Here is a 17,713-nt window from a genome sequence, read left to right on the forward strand (position 1 = left end):
AATTTCAGAATCCTAGGAAAAAGGAGAAACTTCAGAAAAAAATTTTTTTAAAAATCACCTAAAAAGGACTGGAAATCAAGATGACATCAGACTTCTCATGAGCGGGTTCTAGATGCTAGACTAGTGGCACAGTTCCTTCTGAGTTGATTTTCAGCCAGGAAGTCTATGCTCAGCCAAGCCATCAGTGAAATAAAAAGGTAGCCTGAAACTGTTCTTAGACATGAATCTGCAAAAATTACCATCCACACACACTTTCTTAAAAAGATACTTGAGGGTGTTTCCCAGCAAATTGAGGGCATAATTCAAGGAAGAAGACAAGGGAAGTCACAGGATGACTGTGTTAGTAAGTTTCAACATTAATGAATGGATGATGATGTTTTACTGAGGAGTTCACACATATTCCGTCTGCTTAGTCTGTTGGTTCCTCCTTTCCATTGTATCAGTCTGGGTTGTTAGAAATGACTCATTTCTGTCAGACACATCAAAATTTTTATATAAAGCATAAACTATGAAAAAAGTTACTATAGGCTCCAAAAAGATATACAGGTGTCCAACATATGAAAAGATGCTCAGCCTTACTAATCATTAGGAAAATGCAAATCAAAACCATATGAGGTACTTACAGTAGTCAAGTGACTAGAAAAAGAAAAGTATGGTGTTTGCGGGATGGGGGTGCAGGTAATGGGGAGCTGTTTATGGGGAGTTCCAGTTTAGCAAGATGAGAGTTGTTGGAGGTCAGTTGTCAGCAGTGCACATATAACATTACTAAACTATACACATAAAAATGGTGAAGATGGTAAATGTTATCTATAGTTTACCACAATTGAATCTTAAATAGGTAGAAGATATTAGACAACTGCAACAGAAAGTGCTCCCAGCCCCCAGTGAGCAAGACTGAAGACTCTGGAAAGGAGATTGGGGAATATAGTAGGGGAGAAGGCTGATACTTTAAACTGGGGGATGGGAGGGTGTAAAAACCAAAAACAGAATTTTTGTAAGGAAAATAGTGTAAGAGGGAAAAGAAAAAAACAATTAGGAGCTCTAGGGAAAAAAACAGCTACACAGAAAGTAAATGTGAGTCTGCAGTGAACATCTGCAGATTCTTTAGAAAGCAAAGCCATTTATTGATTTAACTAAAACTGGTGATGGGGTGGAAGATGGAGTGCTATAAGACTGTAAGAACCAAATTGTGTTCTTCACTGTAAGAATTAAATCGTTAGTGTCTCAAACGAGTAAGCCGAGAAATAGCAATCCAAGCATATAATGTAGAGTTGTGGAGAAACTGCTCTCCACATACATTGAAGTATATAATTAAGGGGGAAAATAATGCAGAAGAGAGGGAATAGTATGCTTCATTTGTTTTGTTTGTTTGTCTTTAAGATAAGTGTATAGCCATATAGAGAGAGAATATTCTTAAAGATACCCAAGAAGCTGTTAACATGTAACCTCTAAGAAGAGGGCCTGTGGGCATTGAAAAGAGTCAGTTTTTTGTTGCATGTCTCATGTGCTGTTGATGGTTTTTCCATGAGCATGTATTAGTCTATAAAGTAAAAACGTGATTCAGTGTTCTTTTTTGAAGTTACTAATGAAGATAGGGCAGAAATCGTATACTGGGAATTAGAGGCAGAAGAAATTACTGTTAGTTATGGGGAATTTAGGTAAAATTCCATAAAAAGCATACATTTAATTGTGCTTTGTCAGAGAAGCATGAGCTCAGGCACAAAAGTGTAAGATGTTCCATGGCTACACGGGCTGTTTATTTCCGTGTCATTTCGCTCTTCTAGTCTGCTGCTCGGGGAGTAGCTGTCTCTTACTGTAAGAGTTTTCAGAGTAATAGAATTTGTTCCATCTTCTATTGAATACGTTTTAAAAACATAGCTATGTTTCCCTACTTTGCTAAAGTTTAGTATCTGAAGATAATTTAAATATTTCATTGTGCTTTAGATTAAGAAAGTATAATAACAGATGGGCGACCATACATACCCGGTTTTTATTTATTTATTTTACCCCCAAGATGTGGGCAGCAGTGTGATGGTTATAGCACTAAGCTATCACTCACAGGGCTTGTCTATACCTTATAAGGATATTTAAATGCAGATATCTTAATGTCTCTGCACCTTTTAACATGGAAATATTCCTGGAGTGTATCATCTAAGATAATGAATAATAACGATTTCCCAAACTTGATATATACTGACCTTTAAAAGCAGTGTGCTCAACCTTGATTGAACATTGGAGTCAATCTGGAAGCTTTAAGAACTGCTCATGTCTGAGTTGCAGTCCCAGAGATTTCACTGAAAAGAGTTGCAGCCTTGGCATTGGAGGTGTTTAGAACTCCCTGAGTAGTTCTGAAAGTAGCAAAGACTGAGAACCACTGTTTTAAAGGAAGGATATGCTCTATGCCCCCCATCCCTCCCAACGCGACATTGATTTAGATTATTTTTGCAATGATAGGGTTTAAATATGTACAAACAACAGAAATATGTGCAAATTAACACAAATTCCTTAAGCATGTAGTTGTAAATAAAACATGTTTATAAATTAAAACCAAACTCCAATATTAGTAAATTCAAAACAAACATTAATGAATTGGGTGACGTTTTACTGAGGCTTTTGTGCATGCTGCTCCTTCTGCTTAGTCTGTTGAATCCTCCTTCCTGCCTGTAACAGTCTGGACCCAGTCAGGAGGGAGAAAACACATGGTGACGTGAACAGGGAAAGTTCATCATAAGCAGTCGTTAAACTGTGATGGGGAGCACCTGTAGAAAACCGTGTGGCACCGAGGGCTGAGGTATTGTGCCCAAAGCAGGACTGATGGGAAGGGGCCCTCCCCAAGGCTGGGGTTCAGACTCTCTGAATGCATAGTTGCAGCTCACTGAACGGCAGAGCAGCCCTCTGGCTTGCCCAGGACGGCTGGTCTGCAGTTGCTTGGCCGCAGGAAGTCCTCTTCAGGAGCACAGGACCCATGTAGGAAAGCCACAGCCAGAAGTAGCCAGTTGCATAGACACACAGGATGTGGGGGCATGGGCACCCTGGTGGCAACCCTCCTGGTGGCAAGTTGCTGTTGCTGGCTGGGCATTTCCCAGAGGAAATGGGGTATCAGTACAGCAGGAGATGGGGAGCATATAGTGTCCTCATCACGAGGGCCATGTCATTGGGAGGACTGTATGTAACAAACAAGTGCAGGGGTGTGCCAGAGGCCGAGAGTGCATGGTGTCTGTGTTGAAAGAGTTGGGGGAAGGTGACACTAGACCATGCCAGAGCCATAAGGTTGCAGAAGGACCACCCTTTCTGACTCATGACTGGAGTCATCACTGGTATCCCCACAGCCACATGCTGACCCTGCCATGCAGCAGCCAGATACAGCAGGAGACCCTTTTCTCCTGCAGTGTCCCTCCAGAGCCCTCTACTGAGAAAGCTCTGCATTATGCTCACTGGAGAGGCAAAACGCTTAAAGGAACTATCCATTATTGACGAGCATGTAGTAAAGGGTGAATTTGGAGCAGACAAGCAGTAGATTGCTAACTGACACACCTTCCCATGCCAGCCAAATGCTTCAGCAACATTTAAGCCCTAGCTTTAAGCTGCCTGACTTTTCCAAGCAACTTTGCTCTATGCTGTGTTCCCGTGTTCACCGTGCTCTATAGGGATCTTTGTTTAAAAAACAATTGGTTTGTCAAACAAATATATAATTAGAGTATGCATAATAAGAATTACCTCCAATAAAAAAAAAAAAAAAAAGAATTACCTCCAAAGAGTCAGATTTGTTTGGGCCAGGGTGGAATCCAGGAGTCTGCCTTTCCAGTAGGTCCCTCATGATGATGGTGGCCCCTGAGAAATGCTGGTCTAGGGCTGGACTGTAGGAACAATGTCTTACTCCATTTTGTACCCTTATTGCCTAATACACTGCCTAATAGAAGGCTGGGCTCCACACGCAGGCTGAACGACCAACGCAACCGCTAAAGGAGCCAGGGCAACTTGCTGTGGCCCTGGAGAAAAGTACCCGGTGGTGGGCAAATGGCCACTAATAACACCTCAAGGCGTCCTCTTTGTACCTCCCACCTGTTCAACTTTGTTTGACTGAAGACTTTCTGCAGCTAATGCTTTCTCATTTTTCTGTTTAAAAGACATTATGCTAGTATCGCTTTCCTTTATATTTAATAGGGAGAAAGAACAAGAAACACAAAAAGAGAAACGTTTGATGGAAGAAAAGAAAAAGAAAAAGCAGGAAGAAAAGAAAAAGAAGGAAGGTGCTCAGAAAAAGGTCTGGCAAGTCACTGCTTCATTGTCTCTGATCAGAGGCGTCTCATTTGCATTATCATAGCCTTGACAGTACAAAGTCTTATTTTATTTCTTCTAAAATCAATATGCTAAATCTAGAACTAGCAAAAAAACAGATTTTGTGCTAGTAAAAGAAACATAGGGTGACAACCACAGAATTTGTGTCTTTCTTATAGGACTAGAAATATTAAAGCTGTATTTTCAAAGTTTGATTTTAGTTGGTGTCGCTAGAGAATGTCCGTGTGCTGTTTTACTTAAAATGAACTGTCCAGACAACCGTACCTAAGAAATGGACAAAGGACCATTTAACTGATTTTATTAGAAAAGCTAGAGATAATTTTGCAGCTTTGGTAAATGTTATTTTACAAAACCTATTAGTACAGATTAAAAATTAAAAGCCCTACTGTAAATCTTACAGTCACACTTGGATTTTATGACATTTAATATACCAAGCTGTGCCATTTGTTTTTGTTCTTGCCAAGTTTAATGTGTCTCACAGTTGAAACTGTATAATCTTTAGATTATATTAAAATACAGACCTCAAATGAGATTCCAGATAGTTTTTTTCTTTTAGATCAATATTGATGTATAATCAATGGCATGTAGACAGTTATACATTTTTCCCAGTAATTTAATAAATTCACTGGGCAAAAATCTCTTTTTGAAATTTTCAGTGTTAAAATCTGCTTATAAACTTTCATAGATGTGTACATCTAGGCATTATTATTCCTAAAGAGTTTTTTTTTTTTTCCAGGCTGCTGATCAAAAAACCAAAGGTAAGTTTATTTTATTTTGGGGGGATACATTTTATGGCAGTTCCAAACTTTTTCTGATGAAGATGACGTTTTGTTTTTGTTGTTGATGGTTAAAAACAAGGAATAAGAATCTAACCCTGCCTTTGAATCTTCCTTTTATTATTCACTGTGAAATTCTTCATTTATCACTGCTTTTACATCTCCATTTCATTGGCATTTGCTTAATCTAAAATGCCTAGAGAATATTATATCAACTTTGTAAACAATACTTTATAATTTTCCTTAGGTTTGATTTTCACCAAGGGTTAAACCAATGAAATTGATCCAATTTAAATAAGAACAACCAAAAGATAGTGAATTTTCTGAAGCTTCCAATTTCTCTTCCAACTATTTACATAACAGGTATACTCTTTCTGTATTCATCCTTTGCTTATTGATACATAAAAGGTTTCCTTTTTATTCTCCCAAGTCTAGATTTTGCTTATTATTGTCTTAATTTGTATTGTTAACACATTTTGTTCTTACGGTGACTTGAGGCATCCCTTTGTATTTCCTGGAAAATGAGCAAAAGGGAAGCCACACTCTGAGCCTCTTCACTTCATACTTGGTATGGTTAGGGACTTCCCAGTGGTGAAGGGCAGCCACTCAGGAGTCTCATACACCAGCTCTCCTTAACTTGGGGCAAATTACTGCATTCCTTGGGGCCTCAGGAATCTCATATTTAAAGTGAGGAAGGTAATGAATGAATGGTTCCTGCCTCAGAAAGCTATTACAAAGATTAAATGAGATTATGCATGAAGAGAGAGCTCAGGATCTAGTACATAGTCGGTGTTCAGTAGAGGTCAGTTATAATTAAGTGTTATTATGTTTAAGTTTTTTTTTCTTTTGGACCATCCCATGTACACAGTTGCACATGCTGGCGTGTGTACTACAAAGACGTGGGAGAGTGCTGCTGAGGCAGAACCACTAGTAATACTCTGTTTCCGTTTGTCACTTTATAGTCTTCAAATTAAAGTTTATGTATATTATCTCATTTGAACTTGATAATTGAGGAGAACAGGTGTCCATTTACCAAGAAGAAACTGAGGCTTGTAGCGTGAGTTGAGTGCTTGCTCTTGGTTGAGCAGTTAGAGTACGCATGGAACTTGGGCGAGCTCAGGCTTCTGGTGCCAGGGCAGAGGGCCCCAGAGCCCCTCCACCGAGGCCCACTGAGATACGGATTCATAGAAAATGCATATTGAAAGGCAGTGTGATTTTCAAGAAGGATATTTCCTCTCATACACTCTCAGAGGCAGTGTGAATTTATATAATACTTTTTCTGAAGTGTCCAAAGGATTGTGGTGTGTAGTTGTATATTAATTTATGTCTTGAATAAGAGTAATTTCATAATTATTATTTAAAAGTACAGAATTATTGTTCTGAATCACTTTTTTTTTTTTTAACATTTTGGAACATTTTTACAACCTGATTCAATACCAGCTATATTCTGTTGTCATTGTGATTGTTTTCAAATAGTAACGAGTTGCGTATGATTGTATAGTGATCATAAGTTAGACTTTCCTGCCACTACTTACTTTCTATTACTGTTCTGGGGAGTATTTTTGTTGTTGATTCCAAACTCTGCTGGGCTTTTATCTTCTCTAAAATACTGCTCCTTGGGGTACAACTTGTCAGTAACTCTGTTAACTACTAGCCTTAGAACAGATCGTAATTATGATTATTAATGTTCTTCTAAACAAAAACAATATTTTTTTGAATTATAAATAATATAACAGAGCTGCTAGGTAATTCATTATGAATATTAGCAGCATCGAAGTTTAATTTTTTCTCAGACTCTCCATTATTAGTGGTTCAAATCATAATTATTAACTGCCTGCAAGACAGTAGTGACCAGAATTTGTGACCTGACACATGTGTGATAGATAACAGGCTAGGCCTGACTGAACATGTGGTAGTGCTCACACATAAGAGATATTTTTCTAACCTCCTAGTATTTAAATGTATTTCCCCTGCTCTGGTCTGTGTATCCTAAAGGGCAAGGGCTGTTTCTGCCTTGCTCATTCTTACATCCCCTGCTCCTAGCACTGTGTGCGGTCAGAAAGCCAAGGTCAGCACCCTCACCGGCCAGCTGCTTTCATGCCAGACCCTATACAAGCCTTTATGTGTATTATTTCTCATTGTTAATGGTGGGGTCTTCAGTGTACACAATAGTAAACTGAAGCTATGAAAGTTTGCCAGTGCCCCTAAGAGTGCATAGCTAATAAATAGCAGGACTGATGTGCCCAGAATCTTCCTGAACTCACAGCATCCAGGAAGGGCACACAGCAGACATTTACTGAGTATCTACTTTGTCTCGGTACCTTCCATGCTTCAAAACAATCCTGAATCAGGAATAGAATCTCAGAGAGGAATGGTAACTTAAACAAAGTTGCAGAGCCAGTAAATGGCAGAATTCAACCCTGCCTCTGACTCCAGAGCCACGTCGTGCTTCCTGGCCAGATGTGACTGCTCTGGAATCACCAGGAGCTGGAGAGCTCTGCTCTCATCCCAAAGCCAGCATCCCGAAGTCTCAGGGTTGTGAGTGGCTGGGATGTAGAAGAGGGCTTAGCAATTTGAGTGAGTCTAAGAGTTGAGTACTCTTACGAGAGAGGTTTCAGTTATGAATTAGATTGTATAATATTGAATTAACATAGTAGGAAGAAGTTTGAGTTGATTTTAGTTCGATGATTGGCTCAAACTAGACGAAATCAATCAGTAATTTCCTTGCTGTGCTTTATACACACTGCTCAAATGGTGGTGTTGGTAAAGCCATACCTACATTATTTAGCATTATATTTGAGTTAATATCCTCAGTCACTGAAATATAACCTCTTGAAATTTTTACCTTGAATATTTTCTGAGAACTTTTTACAATATAAGTACACACCCATGTTATTTATACCTTCCTGCTTTCTCCCAGAGAATAACTAGCCTAATCCACTCTTGATAGATTAGCCCTCATTTTAATATGCTTAAAAAGTCTTTTTTAATCTGGCTATAACCTTGAAATTGAACTGTGACTCTTCATTTAAAAGACTTAAAACAACTGAGTCATACTAGAAATTTATCCCTTTTGATTAGCTTAATCTAACTAATATATATCATCTCCTGCCCACTCTCCCAACTCTGAAAACTAGGTTTCTAGAAAGTCCGCTTTACAAAATTACAAATAAAATAAAATTTTGTCCTTGACTCATTTTTCAAATCCAGACCTGTGATTTCTTTGAGGTCATTGTCTTCTTATTTTACGATTGAGACAGATGAGTAAGTTTATTTGAAACACTGTGCTTCCAACATTCATGCTCAGTGTCCTGCTCTGATTCAGGTAGGATAGGAGCCATGTTTTCTCTGCACCTAGAAAACACCCCCTAGTTCAGGTCTGGAGGTTTTCTTTCAGATAGTGAATTTCCTGTTGCCTTTCACCAGTTTCCTCGTCCCTCTATACTGAGTTTCGACCCCTCTGTGGGGTTGATGTCCTCCGCTCCTTAGGAATCTGAGTGGTCTGTGACCTGGAATCCTTTTTCACTGCCTTCTAGTCTTGCAGTCACCCTTTTATTTTTCCTCCTCTGATGAAAAATACATTCTCATTGAATATATATTCGATATATTGAATATATTCTCATTGAAAATAATTTGAGCATAATCTAAAAAGAAATTAAAGTTCACTTGAAATCCCTTCATCCTTGATATCTTAATGCTAGTTCACATTTTGTTGACTGTCCTTGAATGTATGTCTTCATGAATACATATATGTAAATATATATTTTATGTAGACTCTCCACTGCTGCCCCAGCCCCCATCTCCTGCCCCTCAATGAGCTCTACTAAGCAGTTAGAAAACCTGTGTATGAGCCTGTTCACAAAATAATCCCTTGTAAATTCTGCCAAACATTGTCTTTGCATTAGTAGCAACCAAAGAGAGCCTAGTGAACACAGTGACCTGTTAAGGCCTAGTGAGACCCTCAATACTCTCATAGTGGGAGGAAGGGGGGTCAGATACAGTCCTGCTGCAAAACACCATTGACTCTTTTGTATTGTATTTCTGCTGTGGAATAACTGGTGTCTTAAGTGTCAGACACTTTATAATGGGTTTTGCTTCAGTGACCTCGTTTCCGAATTGTAGACACTACCCTTAATTTGGGCGTACATAGATAATGATAGCTTTATTTGTGATGTGATGTGATGACTTTGTAAACCTCAGTTTTCCATATTGTCTTCTGGGATTTCTCGTGAATTTAATGGTGTTTTTTAGGATTAACTATAATAAATAATACTTATAAATGTGAAGTGCACTTAGTGCAGTGGTTTTAGCCATATTTTGTAAAGTTCATAAAATAGAAGGAAAAGTTTTCATACGAAAAGCTCAAGTTCATTATATCATGTATGAAAGTGAATATCTTGATAACCAGTATAGCTCATACTCTGTGATTAATGATTTATGGTTTTGTGTTACTTATTTTTATAAATTCATACATTAGAATTAGTCTTCTAATCTTTCTTAAAAGGACTAATTTAAATTTTGTGATCAGGTATTCAACTTTGCCATACATATAGTTTTTAATTGTTGATTTTAAGAAAACCTTTATATGCTTTTGTTAATGGAAATCAGTTAAAGCTGTACTCTTAGTAGTCTTACATTGATTGAGTGGTAAAGGTTTTGGGGTCACAGATTATATGCACTTTGCTGTATTGCTGTTAAAATTCATTCTCTAAACATATGTTTATAAAGCTTTTTTGTAAAACATGAATGAAAAGTAGTGAGAATTGAGGTTTAAAGCATACCTTCCCATTTTCATAGTCAGATATAAATAAAAACAAACAAGTGAGTCCACATTTCTGCATTTTTCCAATTAGGTGGCACTTACGTTTAGCTGAGGCAGTTGATTGCTGTTTGCTTGGTCTTTTAAGGGTCTAACACAGTATTCAACAGTTAGTATTTATGGAGCATCAGGTTGTGTGTTTTCCCGAGTTATACTGTGCAGTAAAATTGGCCAGATTCCTTGGGTTTTCCTGTATTCACATTCATATCCACATAACCAAAGCAAATATTATTTTGAAAGCAAAATAACTTTTTTTTATTATTATTAAAGTATCATTGATGCACAATCTTATGATAGTTTCACATAAACAACACTAAGATTTCAACATTCACCCATATTATGAAGTTCTCTCCCCGTCTATTGCGGTCACTGTCTATCAGCTAGTAAGACGCTCTAGAGTCATTACTTGTCTTCTCCCTGCTGTACTGCCCTCCCCTGACCTACCTGTATTGTGAGTGCTAATCATAATGCTCCTTAAGCCCCTTCCCGCTCCCTCCCCACTCTCCCCAACCCCTCCACTTTGTTAACCACTGGTCCTTTCTCAGAGTCTGAGTCTGCTACTATTTCATTCCTTCAGTTTGAAAGCAAAATAACTCTTTTAAAAGCAAAAGCTAAAAGTTTAGTCAGGATGCTTAACACAATATGTTTTATAAAATATGGCATTTTATTTGCCTGTCTCCAAAATCTGTAAACTCTTAGAACTTGAAGGATCTTTAGAGATTATCCAGTTCGTGTGTTGGACAGGAAATGAGATTTAAAGAGGTTAAGTGATTTGTACAAGTTTTGACAGCTAGTTAATGACAGAACTAGAAATAGAACCCTCATCTTTTGGTTATTGGTTTTATATATATATATTTTTTTATGCTATCGTATGAAAGAGACACCTAGATACTATATATCTGTATTAGTAGAACCATTTTAGGAAATAACTTAGGATCTTATCAAATAAGGGTGAAAAAAATTCCTAAGAGATTTATTATATAAGGGATCTTTATGGGATGGTATCTTACAGGATTTAAAATATTAGCCATGTCTTTAGCCATGTTGCCTCTCTGTTTAAGGTAATTATTTAACTATACTGTTAAATCCCTGGTGGACGAACATAGAATAAATGCATTTACATTTCTTTCCAGCTGAGCAAAAGAAAATGTATTAGGATGTGGTATTTTCCCCCTAATATGTAGGCAATTTTAAAAGGATAAAAGCTTATTGAAAAACTGAGCAGATACATATATATAAATTCTTTTTTCTTTTCTTCTTTTGAAGGGAGGACAAAACAATTAGTTGCATTTATTTTATTTGGGATCTTCGGGAGCAGTCCTGAAGGTACAGATCCAAGAGACAGGCAACCCAAATTATACCCTGAATTCTGACAAAGTTTAGGGTTTTAAACAGCAGGAAGTTTATTCATTTACATGAATTGTTTTGAAAGTTTTGTGATTGGAGCTGGCAGAGAAGTTGATACACACTGTTCAGTTTCTGATTGGTTGCTGTGGCCAAAGCCGGGTGAGTCCATCTGAGTCCATAGATGGTGGTTTCGGGAATGCGGCGTGGCAGTGGGCTGTATCCGCCATCCTTCTGAGATGTGAAACTTCCATTGTGTCACACGCCCGTCTCCTCACGGCCTCCAGGCCCCATTTGAGTTGTTTCTCTTAGCCATGCTAACTCCATTTTGATCTTAGTTCATCATATTTTACAATATCTTTAAAGTCAGTAAGAAGGGGGAGAAAAAGATCAAAAAGACAAATGGAGAAGGAATTTGGACAGGCAGCCCAAGGAAACTATAGATATGAAAAATGAACATAAAGATTTATGTTTAAGGTCATTTTAACATTTAAAGAAAACACACAAATTGATACTTGTTGTTACTGTTTTTGGCTAGCAGACTGAAAAAATATGGAATATTAAAAGATTGGTAATATTTAATATTGACTCAATACAGGAAAATACACTTTCTTACCTGGCTTTGTCAGCCTAAATAAAGAGGTAAACTGAGATAAGCTTGAATTACCGGAAATTGAGTTTACTGAGGAATTGCAATTGGGGAACTGCATGCTGTAGCAGGCTACAGGCAAGTTCATACATACACATTCTTGGTCAAATTTTTGAAGAAAAGAAACAAAGCCAGTGATAGTGGAGAAGCAGCACAGTGCCTCTTCCTGCTCCAAGTGCCTTCATGACAGCATGCTCAAGGGCCCTTCTGATAAGTCTCAGATAAAGAAAGTCCACATCTCTATTTAGCATAACTTTTCAGTAAAACATTAAACATAAGGGCAGTTCCCAAGTTCAGAGAGTTAGAATATAGCTCTAAAGGAAGCTGACAGTCTGCCTTCTGAGAAACAATGTTTATCAGATTCTTTTTTTGTTTTTTTTTTAACAGCTTTATCAAATTATAATTGACAGTAAACTGCACGTATTTAGAGGAAACAGTTTTGTCATATGCACACCTGTGAAACCATCCCTGTAATCAAGACAACATCCATCACCCCTGAGAGGTTCCCTGTACCCCCTTCCAACCCATCACTCCTGCCGCCTCCCACTCCCTTGGTCTGTAGGCAAACACTAATCTGTTTCCTGTCACTACAGAAGTCTGTCTTTTCTAGACTCTTTCATAAATGGAGCCATTCAGTGTGCACTCACAGCTTCTTTCCCTAAGCAGCACTTCTGAAGGTCGTCCCTGGCACTGATGCCTCAGAGTTCATTCTTGTTATTGCTGAGCAGCATTCTGTTATTGGGATATATCACAATTTGCCTGCCCACTCATCTGTTCATGGACATTTGAGTTGTTTCCAGTTTTCAGCTATCATGAATAAAGCTACTGTGAACTTTCATATACAAGTTTCTATATGGATATATGCTTCCATTTTTCTGTGGTAAACCTGTGGGAGTAAAATGGCTGGATCTTATGATAGATGTATGTTGAGCTTTTCAAGAAACTGCAAAACTTTTCCAAAATGTTAGCATTTCATAGTTCTTATACATATTTGTCAGCACTTGGAAAGCCAGTCTTGATAATTTTAGCCATCCTAATAGGTGTGTGACATTATCTCATTGTAGTTTTGCTTTGCATTTCTCTAGTGGCCAGGTGGTGCTGAGCATTATTGTCACGTGCTTTATTTTGTCATCTGTGCATCTTTTTTGATGAATGTCTGTTCAAATATTTTGCTGCTTTTTACTGAGTTATTTGCTTTCTAATTCCACATTGGTCTCTAATATTAAATTGTCCACTAGAGTTGGGCAGAAAGACTCCTCATTGCAGCTTAGTTTTCTGCATGCTTCAGTCACTTCCCTTTCTAGTGTGCAGTTAATAATTTCAAAAAATACGCACTTTTCCATTGTGATCAAATTTTGTCTAGCTTTTCCCACATCTGCTGAACACTGAAGTAGTAAATGAGCTAGAGTTGTCAAGTTAGTTCATTAATTAAATAAACAATAAATACCTACCGACAGCAGAGATGAGCTGCCTGTTCTCAAAGAGATATATTAGTAGGAAGAATTGGCTGTATAAACAAATGAATGCAATAAAACATTCTGCATATTGGGATTTATTTGTCCCACATCGTCTACCTGAAAGGATTTAAGTTACATTCATTTGATCGTCTTTTCATCCAATATTTATATTTATATAGCAAAAACTACCTGATTTTAAAAATAAGTGAGAAAATGGGGGGAAAGGAAAGTACTGATTAAGAAGATAAACACATGCCAGAGCTGGCCACCCTTCCAGTTGTCCCCAAGTTAGTTGTGATATGTCTTATCCCAGTCATCCTAAACTTATCCACTAGGGCATTAGAACTGAGTGCATCTGATCTTAGAGACCAGAGGGAGCCATTGGAGAGTTCTGCGTTGGAGAGTGACATGACATTTATATTTTAGAAAGATCACTGAACATGCCAGATTGAAGAATTAAATAGTTGGAAAGAGGGCTGCAGCCATACCATTGCATACATAATAGTTCAGACACCAGGTGAGTAAGCCGAGTGGTGAGGGTGTACGCAATAGTTGGACTGGGCAGAACTTGGTTTAGAAACTGACTGGGCTAATCATTGGACCCAACAGATCAACAGATATTCATTAAACACCTGCTATTTGCCTGGCACTGTGCTGTTTGCCGTGGGAGAAAAAGGTTTTAAAAAAAGATGTACTGCCCACGCTCATGAGCCTTATAGGGAGCAGACATAAAACATCAACCACAGTGCTGTAGGTATCATTACTGAGGAGCTGATGACTTCTAAAGAAGGGAACACTGTTGAATGAGACCTGAGAGCAGAGAAACTCAGGTGTGGCTGGGATTTAGGCTGGCACCAGAGTGAGGCTTGAATTGAGATATGAAGGATGAAGAGATCTGAACTAAGCCAGGGAGAGCAGAGAGAGGGCTAAGGGCTCCCACATACAGAGGGAAACAGCCTTTGCAAAGCAGGCTGGCTGGTGTTTGGCATTTTCCAGGAGCTAAACAAACAAAAAGCCGGCATGGCAGGTGAGTTGCTAGCAAGGGGGAGAGCAGCACAGTGAGGCTTGAGGTAGACGGGGCCGGCCTGTGCACTGGCATGATAGAAGAGGGGTGTTCCTTCTTTTAAAGCAGTGAAAAGGCTTTTCAGAATCAATTTGGAATGTGGCCAATTTTTCTTCCCCATTCCCCAGCCGCCTCCACTGTTGGAGTAGCTTAACTTGGGCTCCCTCTAATGGCAGGTTGGAGGACTCTACTTTTTCAGGAAAAACATCCCAGGATTATTGCTGTTCCACAATTTATTAGTTTATTAAAGAAAATGCATGCACAGAGCAGTGTACATGTCCTGGGAGAACATATTTGGGTTAATTCCACTTAAACCTGTGTTTCATGAGACTGGGGATTTGCCATTTTCCAAGAGCTTGTTCAGTTCCAGATGATTCTGCATGGAAAGATGTGAAGTCAGGATGGAGGTGAGGGAACTGAGCAACTGTGTGTCCAGGTGGACTTTCTTTACCCTTCATGTCTGTCCATTGGGGGTGCCTCATGTGGGGAGTATTTATGCTGACATTGCATATTGAAAAGATTATACAAAAGTAGGTATCTATTAATGCTGTATTGGTTACTCGGTTTTAACGTATACTGTTATGATAATTTTCTATTTTGCTCTTCTAAGTCAGCCAGCTGTTGTTTAAGAACTGAGAAATACTTGCCTGTATGAGAGATAGTACATTTTCATAGAGTAGACAAATGTAAGGTCAAAACAAAGTAAGCTTTTTAATGAAATGATTATCATTGTTAAAACTAGTCATTATTAAAATAATTTTACTTTAACATTGATGTTATCCAGTCTGATACACTGAAAGCAGCATTTAATTTAATACCTTTTAGAGAGGTAACTATAATATATTAGAAAAGAAATGTCTCTAAACAGCGTTTCTCATTAGCAACAGTTAGTCGTTGATGAGGCTGTGCTTGTTTTGAGTTGGCCTCCAAAAGCTGACATGGTGACAGGCCAGAAGCCGACAAGAGAAGAAACAGAAGGCCGCTTCTCGCACCCCATGGGGACGGCCCACGGACACAGCGCACGGACCCTTGTTGCTCACGGTTGGCTGCTGCTTGTGCCTCATTCTTCTAAGGGAGCCTCTTGCTATAATGCTTTTTGTTATACACGTTGCCAAAGAAATCGTCATAATGAAAATATTCCTTGGAATCACTGATTATCTCAGCATGGGAGAATAGTTCTCTGAATTTCAGAGTCACATTTGCTAATAGTCACTCATATTTGAATAAACATAAATTAAAATTTGAAGAAACTCTTTTGAGTCTTTGAGTAAATATTCTGAAATGGCTAGAATTAATGCATGATTTTTAAGTATTTTTCCTTTTTATCACTATGTGTCCGTACATAAGAAAAATTCCATGCTTATTGTACAAATACTTCTATTACTTAAGTTCTAAGATGTCATCAGTTATAGGACTTATCATTGATTCAGTAATGCTTACTGATGAGTTGGAGGGTGAATGAAGAAACTATTAAGTTTACACACCAATTGTAAGGTGCATCCAGATTTCAGAAATAAGACATGTTAAAATATGTGGGTTAAACTGTCCCTCAAGGTTGTCATTTACCTGTAAAAACTTACTTTTAAAATATACCTCTCTAGTCTACCGCATGCCTGCTTGTAGGTGTATGTTAGGCTGATTGTGTAGCCCTTGAGGTTCTAACTGAGAGTATAAAAGGGTAGATCCCATTACAGTAAATGCCATTAGAATGAAACCGTTGTTTAATGTCTTGCTCATGCTGTATTCCATGATGTTCTAGGTTGATGAAAGAGTTGGATGTACTACTTGGTAAAAAAAAATTTTTTTTTTTAATTCTCTTAACCAGAGTTCAGGTGAAGTGTATAGAAACCACTTAGTTTTTTAAAGCACAAAAGAGTTGAAGTACAGGGAACTGGCTGCTTATGAAATCATTGCAAGGCTGGGGGCAGGGGGTGTGCCCTAGGCTAGACTCCAGAAATGACTCTTCAGAGAGTTGTCCTAAAGAGCTGCTCCCTAGAGAAGAATCAGGAACACTACTGGCACTGTTACCTTCAAGAGCATAGTGTCACCACTGAGCCCAGCAATCAGAAAACAGCAGTGATAGGGAACCGGGACCCCACACAGAAGTTTAAGCCATCTCCGGGGCTGTGCTTATGCTCAGAGCTGGTGTGGCAGCCAGGCCACTGTGCCCACCAGACCACATGGACCCACGCATCCAAATGGGACCGGATCCATAACTCAGGCCTCCCTGTAGCAATGAGCCAGACCTTTGTCGGCCCTGCCACTAGCGTGTGGGTTGAGGGACAGGGAGCAACTACTGCTCTGTAATAGTTTGAAAAATGATGGGATGGCTGTTCATTAACTTTCGTATAGTGCTTAAAACTGTCCAAACAGTGGAAATTGAGACCTAAATTAAGGAGAGAGGTTTAGGGCTGGACTAGAGATCTAATCCGCCAATCCTGAGCTCAGCTGTCGCTCATAAGTTACTATGGTAGCTTCCAGAAGAGTCTGCCTACCTTCTTCCCTTTTTTATTTCATTATCTATAGTTCATTTAACGTGACTTTGTGTTTTTGTTAATCAACCTAAAATACTTCCCATTGCCTCTAAGAGGAGGAGGGAGATGACTGACAAAGATTCTTCCCTTGACCAAACTAGTCAGGCTCCTGGGACCCTCTCCCAGGCCCATGTGTGCCCCTCCTTGTAAAGTCCAGTTTTGGCAAGAACTTTGCCTGCTAGGTCAGTTTACCCAGAACCCCCACCCTGGATCCGAGTCCTCACCTTCCATCCCCCAGGGGAGCCCTGACCACGCTCGCTGGCCTGCCTTTAGCAAGAACCCTGTAAGGTGAGTTTAGCCAGAATCTTCCCTTTACATCTGAGGATTTCCCTTTGTAGTAGTGTTCCATCCACTGCCTTTCCCACCCTGCTCCTGGGCTGTAAATCCCCGCCTGCCCACACCGTGTCCCCAGTTGAGCGTGATCTGTTTCCCCACTGAAGAACCCCACTGCGGCGGCTCCTGTGCCCAAGGCTGCCTCACCATCTGCAACAAGTGTCACTCAGCATGATGTGAACACTTACAGGCCACTCACTGTGGACCAGGCACTGTTCTAAAAGGTTTCTTTACATATTTTAACATTCACTCCTCAGAACCGTCTCAGTAAGGTATTGTTAGCCCCACTTTGACCTCCCCCCCTCCCACTTACTCACGTTTTACAGATGGCATAGCTGAGGGACAGAAAGGTGAAGGAACTTTTCCAGTAAGTCACAGAGACGAGGTCTAAACCCCGAGTGCACATGCACAGCCACTGCATGGTGTCGCTAGAGAAGTG

The 17,713-nt window shown here is 39.2% G+C and overlaps 1 protein-coding gene and 1 long non-coding RNA gene across 8 annotated transcripts in view; one reads left to right on the top strand and one right to left on the bottom strand.

The window, feature by feature from the left end:
* Nucleotides 1–17,713, top strand: part of TNRC6C (trinucleotide repeat containing adaptor 6C) — a 157,663-nt gene that overhangs the window by 52,038 nt on the left and 87,912 nt on the right. For all 7 annotated transcript variants that reach the window (XM_036910368.2, XM_036910369.2, XM_036910373.2 and 4 more), the window contains exons 2-3: nucleotides 4,165–4,264; nucleotides 5,036–5,057. In XM_036910368.2, coding sequence (XP_036766263.2) covers nucleotides 4,202–4,264; nucleotides 5,036–5,057 — 85 coding nt within the window. In that variant the 5' untranslated portion in view covers nucleotides 4,165–4,201. The remainder of the gene's footprint in view (nucleotides 1–4,164; nucleotides 4,265–5,035; nucleotides 5,058–17,713) is intronic.
* Nucleotides 1,877–4,110, bottom strand: LOC130683619 (uncharacterized). Its single transcript, XR_008997487.1, has 3 exons — nucleotides 3,749–4,110; nucleotides 2,708–3,717; nucleotides 1,877–2,631 (listed from the first exon to the last, which is right to left on the bottom strand). It is a non-coding gene; the product is annotated as an uncharacterized LOC130683619 (long non-coding RNA).

Source organism: Manis pentadactyla, chromosome 4 (assembly GCF_030020395.1).
Source record: "Manis pentadactyla isolate mManPen7 chromosome 4, mManPen7.hap1, whole genome shotgun sequence".
NCBI classification, from domain to species: domain Eukaryota; kingdom Metazoa; phylum Chordata; class Mammalia; order Pholidota; family Manidae; genus Manis; species Manis pentadactyla.